Source organism: Aythya ferina (genome assembly GCF_964211825.1).
Source record: "Aythya ferina genome assembly, chromosome: 4".
NCBI classification, from domain to species: domain Eukaryota; kingdom Metazoa; phylum Chordata; class Aves; order Anseriformes; family Anatidae; genus Aythya; species Aythya ferina.
The window spans coordinates 34,361,248-34,388,713 of record NC_140300.1 but is presented as its reverse complement, the minus strand read 5'-3'; the positions used below and the strand labels follow the sequence as shown (position 1 = coordinate 34,388,713).

The following is a 27,466-nucleotide window of genomic DNA, read 5'->3' as shown; positions in this document are numbered from 1 at the left end:
ACGACTTCGACATTCAACAGCTTCTTTGACCATACCTGTGCTTTGCTCATGAAAACAATTCTCTTCATTCCAGCTCATGGTTCTGTTTCACATTTTTGATGGCTGCCTTCAGCTGCCAAGGTGACCAACGAATCTGAGATATTAATGACAATATTACTTGCACTCTCTGAAAAATTATAAAGGCTCTCCTTTTATTTTATAGGTAATAAATCTTAAGTGAGTAGTTGGAATACATTGGAGAAAAGGTATCTTTTGTTGTAAAGATAAAACAAGCCATTTGATTCTTTTTCTGTCAAGATATATACCAGTAAAACTATCCAGGGGAAAAAAAAAAAAAAAAAAAAAAAAAAGCTTCCATCTTACCAGAAAAATAAAAAAGGGGGAAAAGAGTAAAAGCAACTTTTACCCACAAAGCTTCCAGTGATTTTTTTATATTTAGTTTTACTGCTAGTAGTATTTATATGGCTAAAATAGTCCCAGATGCAAAACCCAGCAGTAGAAATACTGACCTGTTAATCTTGCATACACTGAGGCAGCTCTGTAACAGTTAAACTGCACCTAGAATTCAAGTCTGATTTACTTTTCTCTCCAACTTCACCTTTTCCTGGTTTCATAAAATATCATGTACTTACAGAATTACTGATTTGTCATGTCACAGCTCCTACGTGACTGTGTTCAGCAAAAAATCTTGAGCGAGTAAGCACCACCCCCAATTATTTTGGGGGACAAGAACAGAAATGTCTAAGACATTTCTTAGACAACGGTGAGCTACTTTACATTATTCATCAGTGAAGCCAAAATTCATCATGATCATATCTGTAGCCTATTTCATAGGCCACACAAGTCCTCTCTATAAACAAGAAAAAGTTTATGGGTAGAATTATATTTTCTATTATACTAATTGCAATGTTGGGAAAAAAAATCTTCCAGACACAAATGCCCTTTTTAAGATCTTGCGATCTTATTTGGGGATTTTTTTCCCCCAAATAAATCTGTACAACTAATAAAATCTGCTTCTCCCTTATCTTTCCTCCCTGATATCCTTTAAACATAATATCTATAACAGCACTGAGCTCTCCTATATATTCTCTGACTCCTTCTCCTCTATCAAATGAAATATAAACTGCACTTCTTGCAAAAAATGGTTGTAAAGCTTTTTTTTTTTTCTGCATCCACATTCAAATCCCTTCTGAAACAACTCTTTTGCCATAAGGACTGCTAAAAACATAGGCTGCTGATGTGCTGTGACAGCTGCTCTGCCTCTCCCTGTATTTAGATTGTTGGTTACAAAAGGCCTGCAGAAACTGGTTTTTCGTTATACGTTTTTCTGGTTTTGCATCTAGTCCAACAGGCCTCTGGGTTCATGACCCAGGTTCCTAAGCAATATAATTAAACAAATAAATAATATTAATAAAGGTAGACTGCACGTTGCCTGGGCCATCTCTGTGTGGACTACATTTTGGGTTATTTGGGTATTTATTTTTTTTAAGGACAAAAAAAAAATAAAAAATCAGTTGTAATTGAAGACCTCTCTCTCCATGATAAACCTGACTGTTTCCAAAAGGAGGTGCTATTATAACTGTAAAAGAAGATGGCACAAAAATATAATGAATTTACTTGGGGTTATTAACCTAACTTGTCACACCATCCTTTCTTCTTCAGAATCACACACACATAACACACATAGACACTGTTCAAGAAAACCTTTCCCTACTACACCTAGAAGAGAAAAGCACACGCACTGTTCTGGAGATTTTCTCCGCAACAAAGCCACTTACTTCAGACTTGATCTAATGCCCACCACTGTCAACCAGAATTTTCTATCAGGTTTAATACACACGGGGGTTCTTTGACAACTGTAATGGAATTATTGGGGAAGTGATGTTCATCAGCTTGGAAAAGACTCCCAAGTAAAGAGAGCTGGGAAGTGCTAAAATTTTGGCATTGAGTTGAATCTGCCTCAAAGATGGATGCAAGCTTGCTTTTGTTAATTTTATGTACTGAGGCTCTGGTTTACAAATCTGTCTTTGAACCCAGAGACCTTGCAAAGCCGGCCTATGCTGGCAAGGGGCTGAGCTCTTTAATGACCTCCCCAGCTCCTTCAAACACATCTCCTAAAGCCATAACACTACTCCTTCTGTGCCCAGATTACGTGTTCCCATACTAGGGAAGGGGCGAACAAAGTCCAAAAGAAAAAGGAAAGCTGCTCTCCTGTCAGAGCCTCGGCTTATCTCAGCAGCCCCCTATTTTTAACTCGATTGCAAACGATATCTATGATCAAAGGGCCAGAACCCCTGGAGGAGCTTAGGCGAACAGCGTGGTGGCCGCAATTCTTCCTGATGATTTGTAAGCAGGAAAGGACTTTTGACATGAAAGACAGCTTAAACAGCACAAGAATAGCAATAAACCAGCTGTAAAATGCTTAACATTGCCCTTGAACTAACGCAAATTGTTCCAAACAATTTTCTTTTATTTTTCATTCTTCTTTTTTTTTCCTTTTTGCAGTCCCTGGATGCCCTGCTGGGACATTTAAACAGTCACATGCTCACCATACAAAAGCCTATATAAGTGGGGAAATACAGTGTACTAATGTGTTTAGAATAAGGGAACCAAACAAGGTCCACAATTCAGATCTGCTGCCTTCCCTTCTTTTGTACGAGAAAGTGTTCATTAATGACTAGCTTGTTTTGGATACTGACTGAGCTTCCAGACAGAAATGTTGAAGGGTAATTTATTGGCTTAAAATACTCAATTAAGCAATTGAGGAGATAGTTAACAAAGTAAGTAGAAACTGAATATTCTGAAAGTAAATTAGTTGGGTCACTGAATATTCTAGGTGTTTAAAAAATGATGGTATTTACATTCTGAACTTCAGCAATATTAAAGAGGAGCAATAACAAATGCTTATAGAAATTATATTTCAAGGAAGTGCTCTCTACCATAATTGCTCCCCACAGAAATTATACTACATGAGTCCTGCAGAATCCTTTAAAATCACCTTTCAAAGCATTTTTTTTTCCCCCATCCTCGTGGATCTATGGTATATTTTTCATTTCAAGCAATAATACATATCCTTATCACCAGTGATTAGTTTTAATCTTTTTAAAAAATCCAATACAGAATAAAATATAACCATGTAGCAGTTAGAGATGGGAAGGACCAATAAGATCATTGGTTCACTTTCCCAAAATGTTGAGTACTGTGATAGCTCTGTAAGGTGGGTATATCAGCTTTTACAAAATTAGAAGTAATTAGAAGTAGCTTGTTGTGTACATGTATTTAATACATTAAAATTCTCTGGTAAATCTGTTCTCTTGTTTCTATTTCTTCCTAACAATGTTTGTGACTTTTATTTTCTCTCGTATCTTTTTCATTCCTGAGGTCTCTGTATGAAGGATTCATAGTAAGAAATGAAGAAACATAATGACAAAAGGTATGGTATCTCAAAGAGCACTTAAGTATCGATTTAACTCAGTTGGAAGAAAGTGGAGCTTAAACAGACATTTAAAGTTAAACCACATTCAAATTTAGAGTCCTGATTGGAGAGTAGGGCATGCCTAACTCTTTGCAAGGTTAGCAAAGGCTGTGGTGGCAAATGGGAAAGAAATTAGATATTTTTTTAAAGATTTTATTTACTTTTTGTTACAGTTAAATTGGTTAGAAGACCTTACATCTAAGTTTAAATTAAGAAAAAAAATACATTCAAGATGTTATTCATAACTTGACACTGTATTTTAATTCATAGGACAACAGGGCTCAAACAAGCCCAGGGCCACAAACACTTCTATGGCCCCTGTATGTTATTCTTCTACGTTATTCTTCAATTTCCCTAATTACCTTATTAATCAAATTAACTTCAGAACAGTATGGTAAGAAACACCACTGCTTAACTCTGCAAGTGAGGAGCAGGAAGAGAGAGCTGTGCATCCATGGTCGTAAATATATGAGGTTTTTGACCAGTCTAGGGTGTGACCTCAGGAATCCATGTTCCAGTATATCAAGCCATGTTTCTTCTGATTTCATCCCCTGGGGATTTTCTTAACAATGACAGGATATACACTTTTGCTAAATCTGTGTAGAGTGGGAACCTCTTTAGCTCTTATTTCTGGTGATGCTGTAACCACTCCCTTTCTGTACTAAGCACTTGGGTCTTGGAATAGTTTTAACTAGGATTGTTTGAGGGCCTGAATGTAACCATTAAGTAAAGTATCTAAAATGTTTTTGGCTCTCAAATATGTCAGTGAATACAGCTGATTAACATTTTATGTTAAAACTCAGACTCAGTCATTTTTCTTCGATTCTAATGATCTTATGCTCAGCAAAAGCCTTCTATTGTTCTACTTTATGTAAAATTTCAAGAACTTAAGAAAAGGTGCAAGCATTTTACTGACTTCCGTTGTTCTTACTTTGTTTCACTTTTTTCCCCAATGGATACGTTATGAAATAACTATTAAATTTGCAAAGTTTTACAGCACCTTGCCCAACTAGCAAAGAAAAGTCACTGCCTAGCTTTGTCTCTGTTTTCCTTAAGACTAATTTTTCAAGTGTTAGAGGTTAATAACACTTATTTCATCCATTGCTTGGATCTAATAAAAGCAGTGGGGCATAACATTCTGTAAAACCAGGCAATAGAGGAAATAACACTAATGTTAACCTCTAACATAAATGTAGTGGTAATTACCCTGGTCTACTTTTAAAATGAATGCCTTTTGTAGTCTCCCAAGGGGCATGGAAAAAAACTTCTCTATGTTCTAGTTTCCCAGATCAAGAGCAATCTATCCATTCCTGCTTTTCACATACCCTTTTTATGCCATACTTCTAGGCACACCGATACAGATATAAAAGGAACAAACAGTGATAGCTACTTTTAATGTATGTATTTAAAATACAGAGGCAGCTTCCTGCCAAAAGGCAACATTTCCCCTACTTCTGCCTGAGATTTAAACAAATTGGAGTAGCATACACTAAAAGGCAAATGATATCATTCAAATTCATTCATAATAGCCTAATTGAGAAGATTTCTTCTTGTGACTGCTTAGATATATATTTTTATTAATTAAAAACAGAATAAAATTGTATTTTACATAAACTTTTAAAAGCTGTCTTCTATAGTTTGGGGGATAATCCATCAAGTGCATGAATATTCTTTGTCACCTAAAAGTCCCTGTTGATCCAAATAGGACAGCCCAAGTCTTTGTGTGCTGATAGTAAACACTGAAAGTAGAATTTCACCTAAACTCATAAATTTATTCTCAGGATTAACCTTAATTTCCAGGTGTCTTCATGCATGGCAGGAAACACCATAACACTTAGAAGTCTAAGTCATTACATAACACCTTCTACCCTAAAATGGTCCTCACTTAATGGCATTAATTTTATAATAGATATATCAGAAACAACAAAAGGTTAGATATTGCTAATTAAAATGTTGCTGATTTAAATATTACACAAGGGAATAAACAAAATGGAAATAAGTAAGTATTATTCTTACTCATTTTAGTGGATGTGTTGATATGGACCATAAGACATTTTACACTTCTATGTTACATCTCTTCAAAAGACTTTTCGGTGTTTAGGAGCTCAGCATGCTACTGCTGATAGATACCACAGAACTAAACTAGAACAACACATTCAATTACTAATATACTATCATTTAAAAAATGCCTAACCTCTGGTTTCAACAATACAAGATTCAGTCACTACTATAACTATTCCTATCGCAATCTACAACTTCCTCGTGACGGGGAGTGGAGAAGCAGGTGACCTATTCTCTGTAATCACCAGTGACAGGACCCACGGGAATGGTGTTAAGCTGAGGCAGGGGAAGTTTAGGCTGGACATCAGGAAGAGGTTCTTCACTGAGAGGGTGGTCGCACACTGAAACAGGCTCCCCAGTGAAGTAGTCACTGCACCAAGCCTGTATGAATTTAAGAAAAGATTGGACTGCGCACCTAGTCGTCACAGGGTCTAAAATTTTGGGTAGACCTGTGCAGTGCCAGGAGTTGGACTTGATGATCCTTATGGGTCCCTTCCAACTCAGGATATTCTATGATTCTATTATAATAAAAATTTGTCAGCCTGCACCAAGGACCTCACAAACAGAACAGAATGTCACTGGGCACTCAAGTCTTTGCTCTCCTGTTGCTGGTCTTAGCATACATTCTGCTAAAGCAAAACAAAATTAAATCAAACCTGGTTTAAAAAAAAAAAAAAAAAAGTGGAATTCCTACTTCATCTGCTTAGACCTGCAAACACAGAACTAGTCACACATTTCAATTCTTTTCAGTGAAAATGTAAATAGGATTATATCTCTAAGGTTTAGAAAATTTCAAGACAGAAAGAAAAACTTATGCTCTGTCCTGCCGTGTTACAGGTGCACAGCATCTCTGGGAGATCAGACTGTGAGGCAGAACACAGGAGGGAGGTTAATAGTAATTTGCTTTGGTGGAGATTATTTTCAAGGTAACTGGCCATTTTGTTTCACCTTCACATTTTCCAAGGTGCCTCTAAGAAATGAAACACACACATGCAACTAGATTAAGGACCATCTACTTTCAGGAACATCCAGCAAACACACAGATTCAAATGAGTAAAAGGTGTATGGATGTGTGTACATAGCTATGCACGTGCATGGACTTACAAATAAAGTTATATAGGCAGTATACTATAGAGATACACTCACAGTTCATTTGCAGAGAGAGGTTCTATGAAGAAAGAACAGACATATACTTGGCTGCAACAATAGTGTTGTAGCTTTCTGGGGCTCACCTAGAACTTTGAACCACTGTTATAAAGAAATGCTCTCTTATCCCTCTCTCTGGCTTTGAAACATTTAATAATTCTCCAACTCAGTTAAAGAAAAAGTGAAACACTGTGACCACATATTGCAGTTCTCCAGAACAGTTACTGTACTGTATTTCACTTTTGCAAAATCCATTACTACCTGTTAGGACCACCAGACTCGAGTCCTGAATCTGGTGCCAAGGATTTACTTGGTAGATACAACTTAATGACTGATGAAGACGATCAAGAGTGCTTCAGGAAGAACACTTCTTCATAATGTGCACCTTATTACTACAGGTATTAACTAGCAGAGTGGACAGAAAAAGTTGAGTGCAGGATGATGGTGATTATAAGCGTGTTGGCAAATAATCTTTGTTCAAGTAAATTAAAGGAAAAACATAGAATGATGGGTGAAAGCAAAACCAACACAAAGTAGTGAGTAACTTCTGCAGAAAGGCCAAAACTTGAAGTGGAAAATGAGAATGAAAAAGATTTTGAGGTACATACCCAACTTCTCTGCATAAAGGTTGTTTTTTTTTCCACAGCATAAAGCTAAAATGGAGAAACCTGAATACCCATCCATCCCCCGTGAGCTACCTGGTACAGAGGGAGACTGAGACTGCTGTGCTGCCACACTAATAGTCTTCAGACGCATTACATTCACTGAATTCTTTTCTAATAAGGCAAGACAGCAGAGTTCTTTTCTCTTGACATTTATGAAGCCTGCAAAGTGGAAACAATCAGTACTTTGTCAACACCTGACATTTAGCCTGACCTTTTTTTCATAATTATATTAGAAGGCTAGACTGGACCCCAGAACATTTGGAAACCAGCTGGATTTATAAACAATAAAGTACACTTAAATCCACTATACTGAACTGAGCCAGTTCAGAGTGGATTCCTCAAACCTTAGTAGACATATTCACAAAATTGCAGCATTGTAAAGCACCTTTTTAAGGAAATGGACCCAAGTTTGGTGCATAAAATATAAGTACAAACATAATCTTTCCATCACTGTCCTCACAGACTGATTTTCCTTCAGGATGTACAATCATAAAGGGAAAGCACAGTCTTCTGAAAGCTTTGCCTAAATCCCCCAAGACCTTTTCTGGATGCTCAGTCTCTCCCATGTAAGACATGGATATGGCTGCATGACAGACAAAAATCATTTCTAGTGATTGATTATTATGTTATTCACTTATATATTTCACTTATTTCATAACTTCATTATATTTGCAGGTCTCCTGCAAAACATGCTCAAGTGGAAATATGCCCAACAGCTTCACTACATCCAGGAACTGATTACATCTTTTTGCAGAGAAACAACTCTTCACACCTTCATTACTCTGTTATAGGACATGTTTGGACACACCAATGTAGATATCATCCCTCCCTACGTCACAGACTTTTTACTGTCTTCCAAAAGCAGAACTGTAGTCTGATTATCTCAGTCCTCTACATCATTACCATTTACTTTGCCAATAGCTATGTCTGTGGAATCTCATCTCTCCACAACTTCCTTGTTAATTAGGGGATGTTCTCCCCTGCCTTGTTAAAAAGGCATAGCCTGAAAGGAAGGAAGAGAAGATGTCCTGTACTGGAAACATGGGATTCTCCCTAGCATAGGAAAAGCTATGCCCCAAAGAAGTATTTGAACAAAATAATCTTTCTAATGCAAGAGAAACAATATTATCATAGTCCAGCAGCTATGAAAGAAGGTATTCTGCTGTACCTGCTGTGAACAAGGCCCCTGCTTTAATTATGTCTGAAGCTTGGTGGCAAATATCCAATCCCCAACTGAAGGAAAGAAAAGGAACCATTTTTTTTTTTTTCCCATTCATTTGTAGGCTGATTATTCCAAGTCTTTGATACTTTGACCTTTTGTCCTTTATGAATGTGCCCTGGGTATACCTATAGGGTCAACTTAAACTGGCCAAGAGCAGTTAAACCTGGCTTTATACAGTGCTTTAAACACTCCACAAGTATCCAGTGCCTCCCGCCCTCCCTCCCTTATTCTTCTCCTCTCCTCCAGCACTGAAGGACAGACCCCAGTCCTACCGGTTGGTAAGAGCCAAGTACTGGTAAGCATATTATATTATATGGTGAGCATAGGGTAGGAAGGCTCTGCAGGAGGATCTGGATAGGTTGGACCGATGGGCTGAGGCCAACTGTATGAAGTTCAACAAGGCCAAGTGCCGGGTCCTGCACCTGGGGCATAACAACCCCAAGACCCCAAGCAGCACTACAGGCTGGGAGATGAGTGGTTGGAAAGCTGCCAGGCAGAGAAGGACCTGGGAGTACTGGTGGATAGTCAGCTGAATATGAGCCAGTGGTGTGCTCAGGTGGCCAAGAAGGCCAACGGCATCCTGGCTTGTATCAGAAGCAGTGTGGCCAGCAGGGCTAGGGAAGTGATTGTCCCCCTGTACTCGGCTCTGGTGAGGCCACACCTCGAGTACTGTGTTCAGTTTTGGGCCCCTTGCTACAAGAAGGACATCAAGGTGCTCAAGAGAGTCCAGAGAAGGGTGACAAAGCTGGTGAGGGGCCTGGAGAACAAGTCCTACGAGGAGCGGCTGAGGGAGCTGGGCTTGTTCAGCCTGGAGAAAAGGAGGCTCAGCGGCGACCTTATCACTGTCTACCTTAAAGGATGCTGTAGCGAGGTGGGGGTTGGTCTATTCTCCCACGTGCCTAGCAACAGGACGAGGGGGAATGGACTAAAGTTGCACCAGGGGAGGTTTAGGTTGGATATTAGGAAGAACTTCTTTACCGAAAGGGTTGTTAGGCATTGGAACGGGCTGTCCAGGGAAGTGGTGGAGTCACCATCCCTGGAGGTCTTTAAAAGACGTTTAGATGTAGAGTTTAGTGATGTGGTTTAGTGGAGGACTTGTTAGTGTTAGGTCGGAGGTTGGACTCGGTGATCTTGGAGGTCTCTTCCAACCTAGACAATTCTGTGATTCTGTGTTATTAAAGATGCAAAGTATTTCCTTTGTGACAAAACACGAGTACAAGCATTGCTAGCTGCTATGACACTGTATACATGACAGCAGTGCTGGCTAGTCACTGATCGTAGAGATTAACTTTGTTGATGATCACAATAATAAAAAGGACTTAGAGAGATACCAGTATGAAATTATTGGCCTCTAAGGAAGCCCTCTGTCCAAATGCAATCTGCATCCAGCTTTTGGGGACAGATGTCTTGTTAATGACTTCAGAAAGCACCACAGAGGGAATAAAAAGAAAGGAAAATTCAGGATAAGGTACTTCAGAAAACATTGTTTCAAAAGCCTAATTGCACTGAAAGGTTTTGATCCCAAACATCAGTTGTGCATTATATATTTGACATCGCTCAGACAATTCCAGCTGCCCTAATTGAAGCTGAAAGGAGATACTCTGGCAAACTCTAGCTAAAGGATTGAAAGGCAGGAATGTAGGAAAGCTTAGGAGAACAGTTTTGCTACCAATATTGGTGTTCTTCTGTGCATTAGATGCATAGGGAGCCTTGGGAAACAGCATTTCTAAACCAGCATCTGACTGGTGTGTCCAGAATTAGGTCCGAAGAATAACCAGTTAATACTGCCCGTGAAGCTGTGGTAAACAGAATCTATGTGGCAGGACTTCTCTTACAACTGTGTCCACAACAGAAAAAGCACCATGCTTCAGAACACATAAGCAGAAGTGCTAAACATACACATAAGCCTTTTCAGGCCTATAAACCACTGTACTCACTCCTTTTCTGTTTCTATTCATTCTCGCTCTATTTTTTCTCATATTTTCTCCCATGTCTTACACTTTCCAGGGATTTCAGACACCTTTAACGTCCACCACATCCAGTGCATTCAGAGGAGCCATATACTTCCACTAAACATTTCCACTCAAATGTATTCAGAACAGAGTTGAGCAGTTGCAGCAATTCCCATGCTACTAATTCAATGCAATTTAGCTTTACTTTGTAAATAAACACATATCCCCTACTCAGATAAGAGCCCTGCAAATAAATAAATACATTAGTACATTAGGTTATGCACCAACGCACTCCAAAAGCAACTGTTCAGTGGGAGGAACCCATTACCATCCCAGTTGATGAACCACAGATACAGTAACTGACGTAACCCAAATGACCCAATTTCTCTCTCAGTCAGATAAAAGAGTTATAATGCTGAAAGCCTTGTGGGAAAGCCAAGATGGAAGTTCACAAACAATCCTATGACTGGTTACTGGCCTGTTCCTGGCCTGTTCTGTAGCAGAAAAAAAAGGGAACGCTAGGTTTGATTCATCAGCATTATGAAGAATAGCTTTATAACTCGCTATAAACGGCAAGTCTGTAAGAGGCATCGAGTGAAACTTTCTCTACAATAACCACAAACTAATTAACTACCCCCTAAAAAAAATAATAATAAAAAATAAAATAAAATAATAAAATAAAATAAAATAAAATAAAATAAAATAAAATAAAATAAAATAAAATAAAATAAAATTAAATTAAATTAAATTAAATTAAATTAAATTAAATTAAAAGAAAGACTAGAAATTAGGAAAGACATGAAATGGTACTTAATGTACAGATGGAGATTTACATTAAAATGGATGGAAATAGATGGAAATTGGATAGTTCTGCATGGAAAAATACTGAAATCACTAAGTAAGTACCAGTGATCCAGCCTGTAGTATGCAGCCTGTCCAAAGGAGGCTAGCACTATGCCCAGACTAGTCAGAAAGGAGATTTGAATCATTCTGTGTTTTAGCTTTAAATAACCATGTCATTTGGTATTCAACAATTGAGGAAAATAATATTCATTTAAAAACTGTTTATAATTTAAAAATGGGTTATTAAAATTAAATTGTTGGCATTCAATCTGTGGAAAAATGTCTCGGTGCTGGGTTTTCATCTATCCTGTAAATCTATCTTCAACTGTCCTAAGTAAAACTTTGTAATTCAACTGTCACTCATTTAGGAAGGTGAGACAGATCTGTTACTGGACTCCCTCCTCAGAGGCCACTGCATATTGCCTTCTCTTCCAATCTGCTGTGGGATTTTCTGGTGCATACCCTATGGGCAGATGTTCCAAGAGAATTACTGTATTTATTTAAACAAACTGCAATAAAAAAAAAAAAATGTTAAGGCAAGTAATGATGAAAAAAAGCCACAAGTTTTCTACATCTGTTTTAGTTACACATGGTAACCAGGGAGATGAAAATATCCACGGTCCTTGGTTCTGCTACTCATAACAAAGTGCTTCTGCTTTATACACTGAATGGTTTCATTTGATTTTTTTAAGAGACTGAAAATAAACACGATCTCTATGCACAGTTTCCTCTGTTTTCAGGAACTATGACCTTTGACTCCTGTAAATCTATTTAAAGCTAATGTCTAAAGTTGTGTTGTTCCAAGGATGTACAAAATATACCTAAGATTTATGTAACAGTAAATCTTTTCTGGGCTTTCCTTTGTCAATTTCATTTCATTAACCAAAGCCAGTAACCAAAAGAGCTGCACATCCTCTGGAAGCTATCTAATGGGTTACTTATTTTTATTAGAAACAAGTATTTGTTTGTATCTCATATTAATGTTGAAAGCAGGTGAAGACAGTTAGGATTTACTGTCACCCACACACACATGTGCAGTAGCATTACAAACAAGCGTTATTATTACAAGAACTTGTTTCATGCCGTGATAGGCATTCATCTCTGAAAGCAGCCCCATTAAAATAATACATGAAGTGCATGCTACTGCAGATAGCACTCTTCAAAACAGTGTTTTCTGCCTTCTGGAAGTTGTCATGGGAAACATTACAATATTAACATCTTAAGATTCAGTTTTTGAGATCACCTTGATCCTTTTATTGTACCCTTAAAACCAATGTGGCTGCCTCCATCAGCCACAGCTTAACAATTTAAACTGTTTCAAAAATATTTTTTCTTCAACAAGAATTATTGAACAAGAACTACCTCCAATGCTTTGGACACACCAGAATTTTATGAAAAAAGCCTGACATCAACAACATAAATAGTAACAGAACTGCAGTTTCAGCCACACTACTTCGTGCTATATCACAATGTGATGGGAATTATTATTTACTTCCAGAAACAAACATTCTGAGAACCACACATGGGATCAGAAGGAATGAGGTTGAGATACTTTTGTGCTTGTCTGCTTCCAGAACAAGAGCTCCTAAGTTCATCCAGAATCACTGGTGGCATGCTGAGCTAACTAGCACATTAGCCTGCATGGCAAAATCATACTGCTCGGCAAGCAGGACTGGCTAGAGGGACATAGCTGGTTTTTTATACATATATAAACTATTGCTTTAAAACAGCTCACTTCCCAGAGACAAGGAGAAAAAGAAAAAAAAAAAAAAAAAAAGAAAAAAAGCTAAACTGGGAGGAGAAGTTGCAAGGGAAAGAACAAAAAGAACAAGTGAACCAGCAACTATTTAGGAAAAAGTCTATCGTATGGGAAAAGACCACAAAACCATACACAAAGAAAGACAGTATCTTGATTAAACCACCAGCTGGATCAAAATTAAGACAATAATGGAGGAGAATAGATACAGTACATAACTCATGGAAAAATAGCAGTCAGCAATCCATAGAAATCATGAGTTATACACAGTGCAGAAACCTGTCAAAGAAAGCTTAAAAATGAATGATAGTAGTCTTAAGGACAGCAAGTGTTTTTTTTTAATAAATCAGCCAAAACAACAAAATAAAGTTTAACTGCATGAAGTTTAACAAGGCCAAGTGCCGGGTCCTGCACCTGGGGCGCAATAACCCCAAGCAGAGCTACAGGCTGGGAGAGGAATGGTTGGAAAGCTGCCAGGCAGAGAAGGACCTGGGAGTGATGGTGGACAGTCGGCTGAATATGAGCCAGCAGTGTGCTCAGGTGGCCAAGAAGGCCAACGGCATCCTGGCTTGTATTAGGAACAGCGTGACCAGCAGGGCTAGGGAGGTGATCGTCCCCCTGTACTCAGCTCTGGTGAGGCCGCACCTCGAGTACTGTGTTCAGTTTTGGGCCCCTCGCTACAAGAAGGACATCGAGGTGCTTGAGCGGGTGCAGAGAAGGGCGACGAAGCTGGTGAGGGGCCTGGAGAACAAGTCCTACGAGGAGCGGCTGAGGGAGCTGGGCTTGTTCAGCCTGGAGAAGAGGAGGCTCAGGGGCGACCTTATCGCTCTTTTTAGGTACCTCAAGGGAGGCTGTAGCGAGGTGGGGGTTGGCCTGTTCTCCCACGTGCCTGGTGACAGGACGAGGGGGAATGGGTTTAAGTTGAGCCAGGGGAGTTTTAGGCTAGATGTTAGGAAGAACTTCTTCACTGAAAGGGTTGTGAGGCACTGGAACAGGCTGCCCAGGGAAGTGGTGGAGTCACCATCCTTGGAAGTCTTCAAAAGACGTTTAGATGTAGAGCTTAGGGATATGGTTTAGTGGAGGGCTGTTAGCGTTAGGTTGGAGGTTGGACTCGATGACCTTGAGGTCTCTTCCAACCTAGAAAATTCTGTGATTCTGTGATTCTGTAAATCATCTTAGTAGTGAGATCAGGGTCCACCATAGTTAGCAATGGTTAAAGTGTTAATATCAAGGCAGAAACAGCAGAAGCTGCCAAGCTTGGGGGGAGAGAGTGTGGGGTGGAGATCACTGGATGAAGTTTAGGGTCAAGGAAGATGGTATCAGCTACCTATAACCACATTAAAACCAATTGACTCCTAGAAGAGTTGGCTGACTATACATTTGGCCCAATGAAGTAATCTTAATAAATCTTTTAATAATGGGGAAATTCAAGACAGAAAGAATGCTAACGATTTGCCAGCACCCACAAAGGGCAAGTTGGATGACCCAGGTAATTACAGGCTGGTTAGTGTAACATCTATTTTAGGCAAAATAATGGAAAACCAATAAAGGGATTGAATTGATAAAGAACTCACAGATAGGAACATAATTACTGCCAGTTGGCATGTTTTACTGGAAAGCAGATCTTGTCAAATATATCTTATCCCATTCAATCCTTTCAGGAGATTATATATTTTATTAATGAAAGTAACTGTACAGATGCAATAATCTTGGACTTCTGTAAGACATGCAGTTCTGATTTCTTTAGCATTACCCAATGTCAATGAGACATATCAGCGGATTAAGATGTAGCTTAGAATCATTTCTTAGTGAGGGATAACAACTGAATGGAAGATTCCTGAGGGAGCTCTGGCAAATTGGTATAGGTGCAATACAATTCAACATTTTCATTGGTGATTTACTAATATTAATTTCCACTCACCTCCATAGTGGGACTTTCACAGAGACATGTATATAGGCCACTACAGACCTATACAGTGGGATGCTAGATCTTTAAAAGCAGGAATAGAAAGGGATTTAAGTGTGAGTGTATAAATTTAAATTGGGCTTGATGATTTAACAAATATTGAGAAAGAAACCCTAGATATATAAATGGAGAAGTATTGAGTAGAAATGTGTTTTAACCTGTAGAGCTGATTAATCCACTGAAAAATATTTGCTCACAGTTTTAAAGTTCACTTTATAAAAAGAAGATAGGAAAACTAGAACAATTAAATTGGAAAAGCTACAAAAATGAAGGCTGGATAAAAATTCTTTATGCTGAGATGGGATACACTTCAAGACCTTACTTTCTTCATTTCAACTGATAATATTTGAGCAGAATAATGATGTATAAATACCTTCATTGAGAGAAAATACCTGACACTAAAGAATTATTAAATTTAGGGGGAAAAAAAAGCTTTAAGATCCAATGTCAAGAAACTGATGCCGGACATATTTAAATTTAAATAAGGTATTTTAAGTTAATTATTTACTCTTGGAGAGGGGAAGGGGAAGAGGAAAAAATTCTCCATCTCTACATATTTTCTAATCAAAATTGGTCTTTTCCAGAAGATACGCTTTAGTCAAACATTACATTACTAATAGGGTTCAATACAGAATCAACTGTCAGAAGTTGACAGACTGTATTGTGGTGCTTCTTGTATTAAGCTATATAAGCCTATGACTGAAGCAAAATTGTTTTTCCAAGCTAGTTAGGGGAAATATGTAAGAGACTTGAAAACTAGGTGTATAAACCTCATATTGGCTCATCTCTGCATCACTGAGAGGTAGACACTAATTGCCATTGATGGTCCTTTTCTAAGGATGGCCCGGTGAAAAGCTCAGAGAATGCTATGTCCAAACTTAATTCTCTGTAATGTTTAGATTCAACTTTCCTTAACTTGTACAGGGCAGGCACTAGACCCATTGAAGCCAATCAGTTCCAACAAATCAGGGCGTGTAAATAGGAGTTTATTGTCTTTGATTAAGCTGTGGCCCCCTTTTCTTCACAACACCGCCTTTTAAGGCAGTTCCTATGTTCCCTTCTACAAAGGGAATGGGTAAATAGCTGTGCTAGGTCCTACCACAGATTATGTCACTTCCCAGAAGGACCTGCAGGACGTACTGCTGAAGGGGTTGGTACCATACATCCAAACATTGCCTCTTATAAGTGAAGGGGAGGAGTTTCATGTTAGATCTTGTCTTCAAGCAGGAAATGACAGAAGATCAGAACTTTTAATTAAGAAAAAAAAAAAAAAAAAACTAAAATCTCACAGTACATCTAAGAGAACATTCCCAGCCTTTTCTTCCTAACACAATAATGGTTTTTTATGTATCATCATTAAGCAATAGATGTTCAGGAAGGAATTGCTCCTGACTTACAGGTCTACAAATTTCAGAGGACATAAATAACACGGAATAACAAAAAGGGGTCTTTTAAAGTGCAAGTCACAGATGAAACAGGAACCTTAAAAAGACTTGAGTATAAACATATAAGGCAAAACTTGCAAGCCAACTCAGGCAGGCTGTTCTGTTCAGCAGGGATGACATGGAAAAAAAGACGGTGATAATATGAGAAGCAGATGGATTTGGGAATACTGGAGGAGCAGATGGGGAGGACCGGGAACAGGAAGTTTGATGTGGGAGGACAGCTAAGGAGGGCAAGCTGTTCTTACACACAAAGCTATGAAAGTGGTGGCAAGCTGTTTAAACCTGACACTGTTAACAGATGAGGAGCCAGTAGAGAGATACAAAAGAGGGCCACAATGTGATCAAGCTAAGCAAAAGCTCCGCAGATGCATTTCGTGTTCACTGGAAAGGGTTCTACTTGGTTTAGGGAAGCCAAAGCAGTAGATGGCACATGGAGGACATGTAAAAAGAGAATCTGCGGGAACCAACATCTATGTGGATTTAAAAAAAAATAAATCAGTTGGCTCACACTGCAAGAATTACTCATCATTAGATTTGGGGACAGATGTTTAATTGATGGAAATCAGAGGAGCTATATGAGTTTCAATGGAGCTATAGCAATTTACAATTACTGGCAGGTTTAGCCCTGTTTCTCATTAACTAACAACATATCATCAACAAATAGCATACTTTGTATATTTACAGCACTTAAGGACTATTATTTTTAGACTGACAAAGTTATTTTCTTTTCAAAATGAGCTAAGTTAGCTGATGTTTCCTCCCTTTCATAATTCTGCTGCTACCACTAATGGCCATTTTCACTGGCTTTAGCTTAGTAAATATTTTGTATTTTCTCAAGTATTATGCCATTTCTCAGTATACGGCTCACAATCTTGTTGCTTAAATTTATATGGCATGCATTAGTCAATTGGAGATTGACATACGAGTTTGATTTAGGTTAAAAAATATGAACCAGAGCAGAGGACGAAGAATTCAATTTATAACCACTAAGATTGCAAGGAAAATACAGCCGAGAACAATGTCGGCATTCCTCAAAATAGCAAATATAAGTGTGGTTGTGGTTAGGAGAGGGAAGTCAAAGGGGAGGATTTTCCAAAGTAATGGAATAGAAATTTTACAGTGGTTTGTCTGGTCCTTCTATTCAGAGAGTTTGTTAACTGCCTAAATAAAGTAAGTACAGAATTGTAAGTACAGTATTTGCATTCTGAATAACAGTTTTTGCCTGAGGACCTAAACTTATTTTATTAAGCAAATGAGCAAATAAGTAAGTAGCAAACACATCTAGAAGATAAAAATTAATTCTAGCAGAATGTTCTCAAACCGTGAGGCTACATCATATGACCACCTAAGAGGCCTTCCACCTTGAAAAAAAAAAAAAAAATCAAAATCTGTATATTTTCTCCGTTTTGTTTTTTAAAAATAATTTTTAAAATATATCTTTGATTCATTCTTCCAATCTCTGCATTAGCAGGAAGAATTTTACTGTATTTAAAAATTTTCATAATTGAAAGAAAAAGGCTTCACCAAAAACTGCTGTCTGAAATTTCTCGAAAGCTGGCCCAAGATATCTCTTCATACATGTATGTACACACAAACCACAGACATGAATGTATGAAAGACAAAATTCATATCTGTGTCCATCAATAATTTCTAAAAGATAAACAGAGATCAGGTATAAGGAGACAGTTGTCTAGAAAATGAACATTTTATGTTTCTCTCCCAAACTAAGATACGAGGAGTTTGTTCATTTCTTTCTTTCCCCCACTTTCCCTCACTGGTCTTAACATCTTACTCTGTATCTCAGTATGTTGTACAAACATAACACCTTAAAAATAGCATTTTTTTTTTTTTTTTTTTTTTGCCACAGTCTCATCTAAAAATACAGATTTTAGATCAACAATAACCTGATTCATTACCTTACCTGTGTAACCAGACCAGGTAAATTTTTCCTCCTTTTTCCTGGTATTTTTATTCCATCTCCTTTAAATTTTATGTCAAGTCTACTACTGTCTTATTTCTTCTCAATATGCAAAATACAGCTGAAGTCTGTCTCTGACTGTGGTGGGTTAACACATGTAGGCAGCTAAATATGACAGCCACTCACTCCCCACCCAGTGAGATTTTCCCAGTGAGGGAAAAGAATTGGAAGGGCAAAAGTGAGAAAACTCATGGCTTGAGATAAAGACAGTTTAATAAGTAAAAGAGAAAAAGGACAAAACAAAACAACGTAAACAAGTGAAACAAGTGTAAAAAACAGCACTCACTAAATTAGCCACATGATGGCCAGCCAGTCCTTGAGCAACAGCAACCCCTGGCAAATAACCCCTATCTCCGCTCCTCCCAGTTTTATTGCTGAGCACAATGTTCCATGGTATGGGCTATTCCTTTGGCCAGTTGGGGTCAGTTGTCTCTGCTGTATTCCCTTCCAGCTTCTTGTCCATCCCCAGCCTACTCACTGTGGGTGGGGGCAGAGTGAGAAACAAAGAAAGCTCTGATGGCATATAAGCGTTGTTCAGCAACAGCTAAAATATTGGTGTGTTATCAACACAGTTTTGGTCACAAATCCAAATCATAGAACCATACAAGCTGCTATGAAGATAATTAACTATCACAGCCAAGAATAGTACATTGACTCATCAGTTTTGACCTTATCAACCTTCATTTTCAGAGCCCTTTCTAATCATCGGTTGCAAACTTTAATATTACTTCCTTGTCATCAGTTATATGGTACTATCTTCTTGACTCTCCTTGTCAAGCTTTGTGCTACCATCCACATGTGCTAATGTTCAATTTTGTCTACTGGTCTTTCTGTCATTTACAAATCAGTTCTATTATTTGTTTTGCAAGTATCTTCTTTGGATAGAATAAGGCCTCATGTGTGTTTCTTTCTCTACTGATATTTAATGCCCCCTTAAAATCTCACCTCCTCCATCATTAATTGAGATTAGTTGTATAAAAATCACTGGATTTGTTATTCTAATATCTATTTAATTTCTGTTCTTTTACAAAACCTTAGTAGCTGCATTTGAGAAGATGCATGAATGGGTGCCACAGAATTATTAATAAAATGAAAATAAAGAACATCACAGCCCACACATACACAGATATATATTGCTAACAATGATGATGATTATGGCAGTGTTCAGTTAAAATCCCAATGGTAAACTTTTAGCTCCTTAAATTGTTCAGATCTCAAAGACACTATTTTTATTTAGGTCTAAAACTAAGCCAAATGATTCACTCCCACAAATTTGTTACTGGTAACTAACCGTATACCCATGGTTACATAGTCAAATAGAAGTGCTCAGAAGGATCTTTTAAAAAGACAATGCATTTTGAAAGAGAAACAACGGGTTACTGATTAGCAACAGAGCAGAAACTCTGGTCAGGAAATGTCTTAAAGTATTAATAACCAAATACACCTAGATGAATATAAAATAACACATCTGCTCAAGCCATTATAAAGTCATAGAAATACATTTGTATTGGGCACTTACAGTTTCCTGCTTGTCTTCTTCCTGTTCCCCATTGATTCCATAATGTCTTGGCATTGCTGAACAAGCTCCTGGGAAGTACAGTTAAACAGAGTTTCAGAAGCTGAAGAGGAGGAAGACAAAGAGAGCTTGATTTAGTTTGCAGTAATGGCAATAAACAAAACAAGAAAAATACTTAGTGAAAGAAGTGTTTTTCTACGGAAATCCTAGCCGTGGTCATTTTGGTTCTAGCAAAGAATGTCAATATTGAAGTAGTTCAACTTAGTGGAAACATATAATTCTCATGAGTGCAGCATTCTAAGAGATCTAGAATGTCCAAGCTAATAAATATCTCAAGTCAAATTAAATAAATCAGCGTGGCGGCATTGTAGGGGTTTAATTTTATAATCTACATATAAGTTTAGAGTACTGCAATAGACTTTCCCTCATTTATTTATGCCTGTACCAACATTCATCCATTTAGCAACTCATAATGTAATCAAGTTAGGAAAACAAAGCCCTGCACGCTACGTTAGTTTTCATTATACAGCTCAGGATTACATTCGGCCTTTGTATTTCTAAATACTACCCTATTCAGGGTACCTGAACAGATCTGTAATAGCAGCAATGGCCTTCTCTCAGTTGGTGGGAAATTAGAGATTTATCTAAGTGCTTAAAGGCAGTTGAAAGAAAGTTGTCCAATCTTTTGTGGTAAGAACAATGTAGCAGGGAGAAGATGCCAACAGAAGAGGAAGCAAGACCACAGATGCACACATGGATGTGTGTGCTGAGCATGAAGCTAGCTGCAGACTGCACAGTTTGACTGATTTCCGGGGATACAAAGCTGCTATGACAAGGTATGCTTTCATGGTGACATTCGGTCTGTGCTGCCACACTTTTACCTCAACCCTGCTGATTCCAAATCCAAAGAGATAATGCAGGACTGACTATGTTCAATCAACAGAAACTTGAACATAATTCATAGATAAAATGCAAATAGAATTGAATGTAATGGAAGAATACATGAAAGTGAAAATTCTTAGTATTGAGGAGCATGAACATGAAAGATGTGACTGGGTTATAAAAATTAACACCAATAAGACAGTTTAAAAACAAAAACAAAAAATAGTTTATGGCGCGTTTAAGGCCAGACAGCTAGAGATTCATGCTAACTGCTACGTAATTTGTTTGTTCCATGGCAATCTCTTCAGTTTCTATACCCAAACTCTAGATGCCCCATCAGGTGTGACCTGTCCTGGAATATTACCATCTCCCTCCATTTCCCACATTTTACAAACAAGTCAGCAACAAGTAATTCCCATAAATTTCTTTTCTATAGAACTCACAAAGGCTAGAGATTACGCTGTGAGATGATAGCCACTGATGCAAAACGGGTTCTTCAAATAAACTGTCAGATTTATTTCAGACATTCAGAGTTGGCAACCCATCTCTTGTTAGACTTTTTTCCAATCCCATAAACTAGGAATTATTTCTGACTTTATGCTCACTTGAAATTTTGGCATTTTGATGTACACATCATGGGATTTTTTTCTTTCCCATACTGATTATTGACTCATATTGCCTGAATTTTTGCTACAGCACTTACATTTGAACAGTCATAACCTAGGAATAGGCATAGAAGTCACCTTTTCCTACATCTTCCTAGAGATTTGGGCTAGAACTGCCAATAATTCAACTCCTTCCTTCTTCCCAACCCTATTTATCTGCCATCCTATGACTTCTCTTATTAGTAAAGGGGTTTGTCCTCACCAGGATCCTTGGGAAGCAGTATTCCTGCACACTAGAAATGCAAAATAGTCTGGAAAAAAAGTGTATTAATATTTTGCACTACCTGACCATTTTTGTACAGACTTTCTGGGAGAGATGGAGGTAAGTTTCTGCATGACCTAAATGCTCCGGAGATAAGTTGAAAGTTAACAGTAAGATACCATGTCTAGAATACTCTCTCTTGTGAAGTGCAATTTTAATTTCCTGATCACTTTCTTCAGTCTCATATAAAGCAACGGTCAGTTTTTCATAGCTCAACTAGGTATAGTCAGTCAGGTTTACTCTAATTATGTTTTTCTTATGTTGTAGTCTATCTGTTTGAGCAAATAAACTCACCACCATCCAACACTAGCAGCATTTAAAATGTCTTTTGCAGCAGCTCACTGCAAAAACATTTGGGCAGTAGACTATTCCTGGAGTTCATATCAGAAATCAGCCTCTTCTTGTGTTCATAGTACTTTACATATTCTCCCATAAAAATGAAAAGCTAGCAACAGTTGTGAACACTGTAATAAGGTGATAAGGTAGATGATAGTCTTTTCAGACAGTTTCACAGATTTGGGGAGGATATCTTTGCTTTTTTATTTTTTATTTTTAATCTCTATTTTTTTCTTTTTTTTTTCAGGCAAGTTATAGGTATCAGACCTTCCCCATCTCATGTGCACAGGATGCAAATAGGTTCTACACCACTCTAAGAAACAAAGCATAGGAAGGCCTAGCGGCAGGGAGAAAAGGGATCAAGGGAAAAGCTGGTATTGCCCACCTGTGTGATATTCTGTATGTGTCTTACATCTCAAAGACTGCACAGCTAGACAGTTAATGTGCATTAACTTTCGCTCAAAAAATGCATGGTTCTTAGGATGAGGACACTGGCTGCTGGAAAAAATGCATGCTTTGGAGAGTGAAGTAAATAACTTCCTTTTTATATTTGCTATTGTAATTATACTGTCCTGATTTCAAATTAAAGACACAATAGCTTTTGCTATTCCACTATGTAATTATAGATTTCTGTAAACATTCTTTCCTTTAGTGGTTTGCTCTGCGCACACACTTTTTTCAAAATACATAAAGCAAAATAAATTCTGAATCAAAACAGAGAGAAAACAAATGGCGCCTCAAATATTCCCTTAAAAAATAGTTCTGTGCATCATCCGCAGGCACTTTTGTCATCTGTTGCTATAATAATAACCACTTTGATTACATGAACACTCACCAAACTGTGCTTGGCTGACTATTGGGCACTTCCCAGCAGCTAAATGAATAGCTCTAAAATACTGCTCATTTCCAACTCAATACCAGATTTTGTCCTATCATATCAACAGCCACGCAGCCAAGAAACCGTGCTTTCTTGCACATGGTCTCCATGGTGTTTATGTGTTTCTTCCCTAAACAGACAGATGCAGATTAAGCAATGCATGTCAATCTCATTATGAGACTGTGAAATGTGCAGAAAGTTTGTTACACACTCATGCAATCATACACATTGTGAACATCCTGTTTATTTGGACTGTTCTCTGATGATTGGCTGTGGTGTTTCAGCACATTACTGACAGCTGGGAATTGCTCCAATGGAACATGCTTTTCCTATGACAAAGATCCAGAGAGCAGCAGTAACAGTAACATGTGTCTGCCCATTATTTCAGCCATAAGGGGGGGGGGGGGGAAGGAAAGAAAGAAACCGTCACAGTCCCTCCAAATGAATAGCACATTGGTTGTCTGAGTTGTACTTGAGCACCACTAGACAGGCCGTCGACGACCTTTGGAGGCCATCTGAGATAATAAATCCTTGGACCCCCAGTTCCGGAATGCTTTGGGCAAGGTCAGGATGGCAAATTTCCCACTTCCACAATATCAGATGTTACGGTAATTCCTTTTAGCTAATGTGTAAGAGCAAAGGAATGTCTTCAAACCTCATCTAGGCCCTGTGGAATCTGTTGAAAATGCATGACAGCTGCGGGCTTTGGCTGGGGTCTGCCTGTGAATATATGAGATTTGGAAGCCTTTCAGACAAGGAAAGGAGGGAATGACTGTACATTCAATGTGTACCATTGGTTTCCCGCCCTCCCTTCCCAGCCCCATTTCACACAGCATAGCTGTATCACAGCTCTATGGCCATGGCTGTCATGCATTCTTTACAACTCAGTGTCGCGGCTAGCATCCAGCACAGAAAAATACAGATGTGCATGTGCATACACCTACACACACACACAAAGAAAGAGGGAAAGAAAAAGAAAGAACAATTTCCCTAAGGTCTGAGAACAGGAAATTGCATAGCTCATCTTTTTTTTTTTTTTTTATAAAATGGTAGACAGCAGAAGTAAGCAACTTTGCTGTCTGGATGCCCAAGATGAGGAATCCCACATGGATTCACTTGTTACCTGTTCTCCAGAACCCAGATAAGACACCAGGTCATGCTAAAGATCATGGCCCCCTCTGACATTCTTACTTGCAAGAAAAAGTTCAGGGCCTCTTACACACCTATTTTCACATCACTAAGAGAGGGTATATTTATCTCTTTTGCAGTCTTGTGCTTTCCAAGGACTTCAGTCTTGGCTTCTCTGATTTGATCCTCAGAATATGTGGGAAGCCCTACTTTCTGTGTGCATTGCTAAGATACAAGGCAAAGAAGGATCAAAAAATTGCTTTAGAGATCTACCTCCACTATACATAACTTTTTCATTGTAGTAAACAGCCCAGACTAACACAGGCTTTTGAATGTTTCTGAACCTCAATGGTGTGAGAAAGCTCCTAGGACATGGGTCTTCTTCAATTACTGTTAGTACTCCACACAGTGTTTCATAAGCTTTATTATATTGCATTCTACCATGAAGCTACCTGCATACACAATGCATACATCTTTTACACTGAAATTAGCAAGACCCTGTTTTATGAGCAAGAATAGCCACTACATTTTTTTTCACTAGTAGTAGTATAAAATGAAGTAAAAGGACAGATTCAGCAATATCTGAATGCAATGCACTTGATGATGAGAGACTAGGAGCAAGTACTTTCCCCAGATTCCAAAAGGGATCTTTTGTTGTCAGAAGAATCCAAAGTGATCTTTTGTCTCCAAAAGCAGCATTGAAAGGATTGGTATTGAGAACTTGAAAGCAGATCTCAATATATGTGCGGGCCTGTCACGCATACCATGTAGCAAAGAGGGAAGAGCAACTGGGAAATTAGAAGTACATTAATTATAAAGACTCAAGTCAGCACGCCTGTGGCTTCTTGCAAGCAGCTGAAAAGTACAGTAAGTCTAAATTTATCAGCAAAGACTGTTAACAAGAGGTAATGGTGTCTTGTAAAATCTAAATATACTGAAAACTTTTCCCATTTTTGTCAAAGGGAGGAGGGCTAGAGAGGTTGTAATTTATCCCAGATTTCCATGGGAGTAGAAGAGAAAATAATTTCATTGATCATTTTAATGTAAAGGCAGTTGAAAGGACTGGTTTAAGCAGAAAGATAGAAGAAAAATAATGTTTTGCCTACTTAGAATGCCAGTCCTGAATTAGAGAACTGTAGCTGCTTTGTTCTACCATATATCTAACATCTATCTACATGCATGTAGCTCTACAAAATGTGTTTTAAATGAAGGACAGTATAATTATCAAACACTGAAAAACAATGTCATATTTGATACCACAAAACATTTCAAATCCCCCCCACACACATACTTGGAGGATTATAACCAGTATCTACAGATGTAACCTTTTCAGGTTTATAGAAGTCTGCACCTGCAAAAATAGAATTATCTTTATTCTTGCACTGATCACTGTGTTAAAAGAACTCCACTCTCTAGCACTATGCAGAAGGAAACTCTGCTGGATGTTCCCTACCACTTTCTAATTCATCCAAATATGTCTGAGGCCCATTTTGCACTACATTTAGCTAAGTGAATATTACTAGTCCTTCCTGTCTCTTTCCTCTGCTCATGAATTTCAGAGCAAACAATGTATTTTGAGGCAAATTAATTGTTCATTTATTCATCTGCCTTTCCTCAGCTGAGGATGCCTGATCTCACCTCATGCATCAATATCACCTTGGATAATTCTTGACCTCCATTGCAAACAGGCTTAACATGTTCTAGTCTTGATTCAGAGTCATTGTAAAGGATACTGTATGTTGCAGTGCTGGAGAGTACAGACACAAACAGTTGTTTTATCCAAGCATACAAAAAATACCACAGTACAATACTGTCTTGAACACACAGGTGTCAGTGTAAATTGTATACTGTCCTAAATGCTTTAATATCTAATATCTGTATATACATATTTGTATATATATACTCAAATATATATAATTGCATACTCAAACATATATATAATTGTATACTGCTTCGGTAGGTAAGACACACTTTCAGATTTGTACTCATAGGTATGTAGAATCAGAATAATCAAGGTCGGAAAAGACCTCCAAGATCATATGGTCCAACCATCTCCTAACCACCACTATCAGCCACTAAAAAGTGTCCCTAAGTGCCAGGTCCAACCTTTCCTTAAACACCCCCAGGAAAAGTGACTCCACCACCTCCCTGGACAACCCATTCCAATGCCTGACTGCTCTTTCTGAGATTAAATTTATCCTGATTTCCAAGATGAACCTCCCCTGGCATAACCTGAGGCCATTCCCTCTTGTCTCATTGCTAGTTATCTGCAAGAAGAAGACAACCCCTAGCTAAACACAACTTCCTTTCAGGTTGTTGTAGAGAGCAATAAGGTTTCCCCTGGGCCTCCTCTTCTCTAGACTAAATATAAGTGTATATATAGAGAGAAGTTCCTTTACTTATACAGGAGTTCCTAAAGGAGGGGCCCATAACCCGAGTGTTGACCCATAGCATTGCAAACCAGACAACAAAGCGGTCTCTTGGAATATGTTTCAGACACGTCTTAGATTTTCTTTGCCAACATCAGGTCATATCTGAAAGTCATTTCTCAAGATACAGTGTCATCACACAGGTAAAGGAGTTAAGAGAAGACTCCGGTGGTTTTGCATTAGGAAAGGATTTTGTGAAGGGCTGTTTGCACAGCACTTATTTCAAAACACTGAGTAACACAAATGATGGGAAAGCAAATGGAAATATAGCATGCCAGGAAAGGAGATACCTCATACATTGGTATGAGACTTTGCTCAATGATCCTCCACCACTGTCTCTTCCCTTCCCAACACATCTGGTTCAGAGGAAGGACAAAGACAAGTCATTTAGTCTCTTCTCTGATTTTGTTAGTTTCTCCTTCTTTGAATGAGTACTGTAAAGTGACACGATTTCATATACAAATTGCTAACATGTTGATTTTGCCAGAAAACACTTAGTCAGGGAGCCACAGACACATAGTATTTCTTAATCTATTCCCAGATTTTCTTCTTTTAACTGTGCACAGAAAACTGATTGGATCATCAAGCTGGAAAGTTCTTATCAGTCAACCAGATGGACTTTTCTCTGGAAAGACAGAGAAATGAGTAGCTCTGAACCTATCCAAAGATAAAAAGGGAAAAATAATAATTATATTAAATTAAAAAAAAAAAAAAAAAAAAAAAAAAACACACAACCATAGGTCACTGAATAAAAGAAGTCTCTTCATTCAGTGATCAATAGGTCTAATGCACATCTGCTAATGCACATCAGCAATAAAATACATTTTGCAATTGCTATAATCAACATGAATCAACTACACCG

At 38.1% G+C, this 27,466-nt stretch overlaps 1 protein-coding gene across 1 annotated transcript in view; it reads right to left on the bottom strand.

Moving 5' to 3' along the window:
* Positions 1-27,466, bottom strand: part of LOC311435742 (uncharacterized protein) — a 100,469-nt gene that overhangs the window by 69,383 nt on the left and 3,620 nt on the right. The window contains exon 2 of the mRNA XM_084517126.1: positions 20,029-20,128. Coding sequence (XP_084373252.1) covers positions 20,029-20,128 — 100 coding nt within the window. The remainder of the gene's footprint in view (positions 1-20,028; positions 20,129-27,466) is intronic.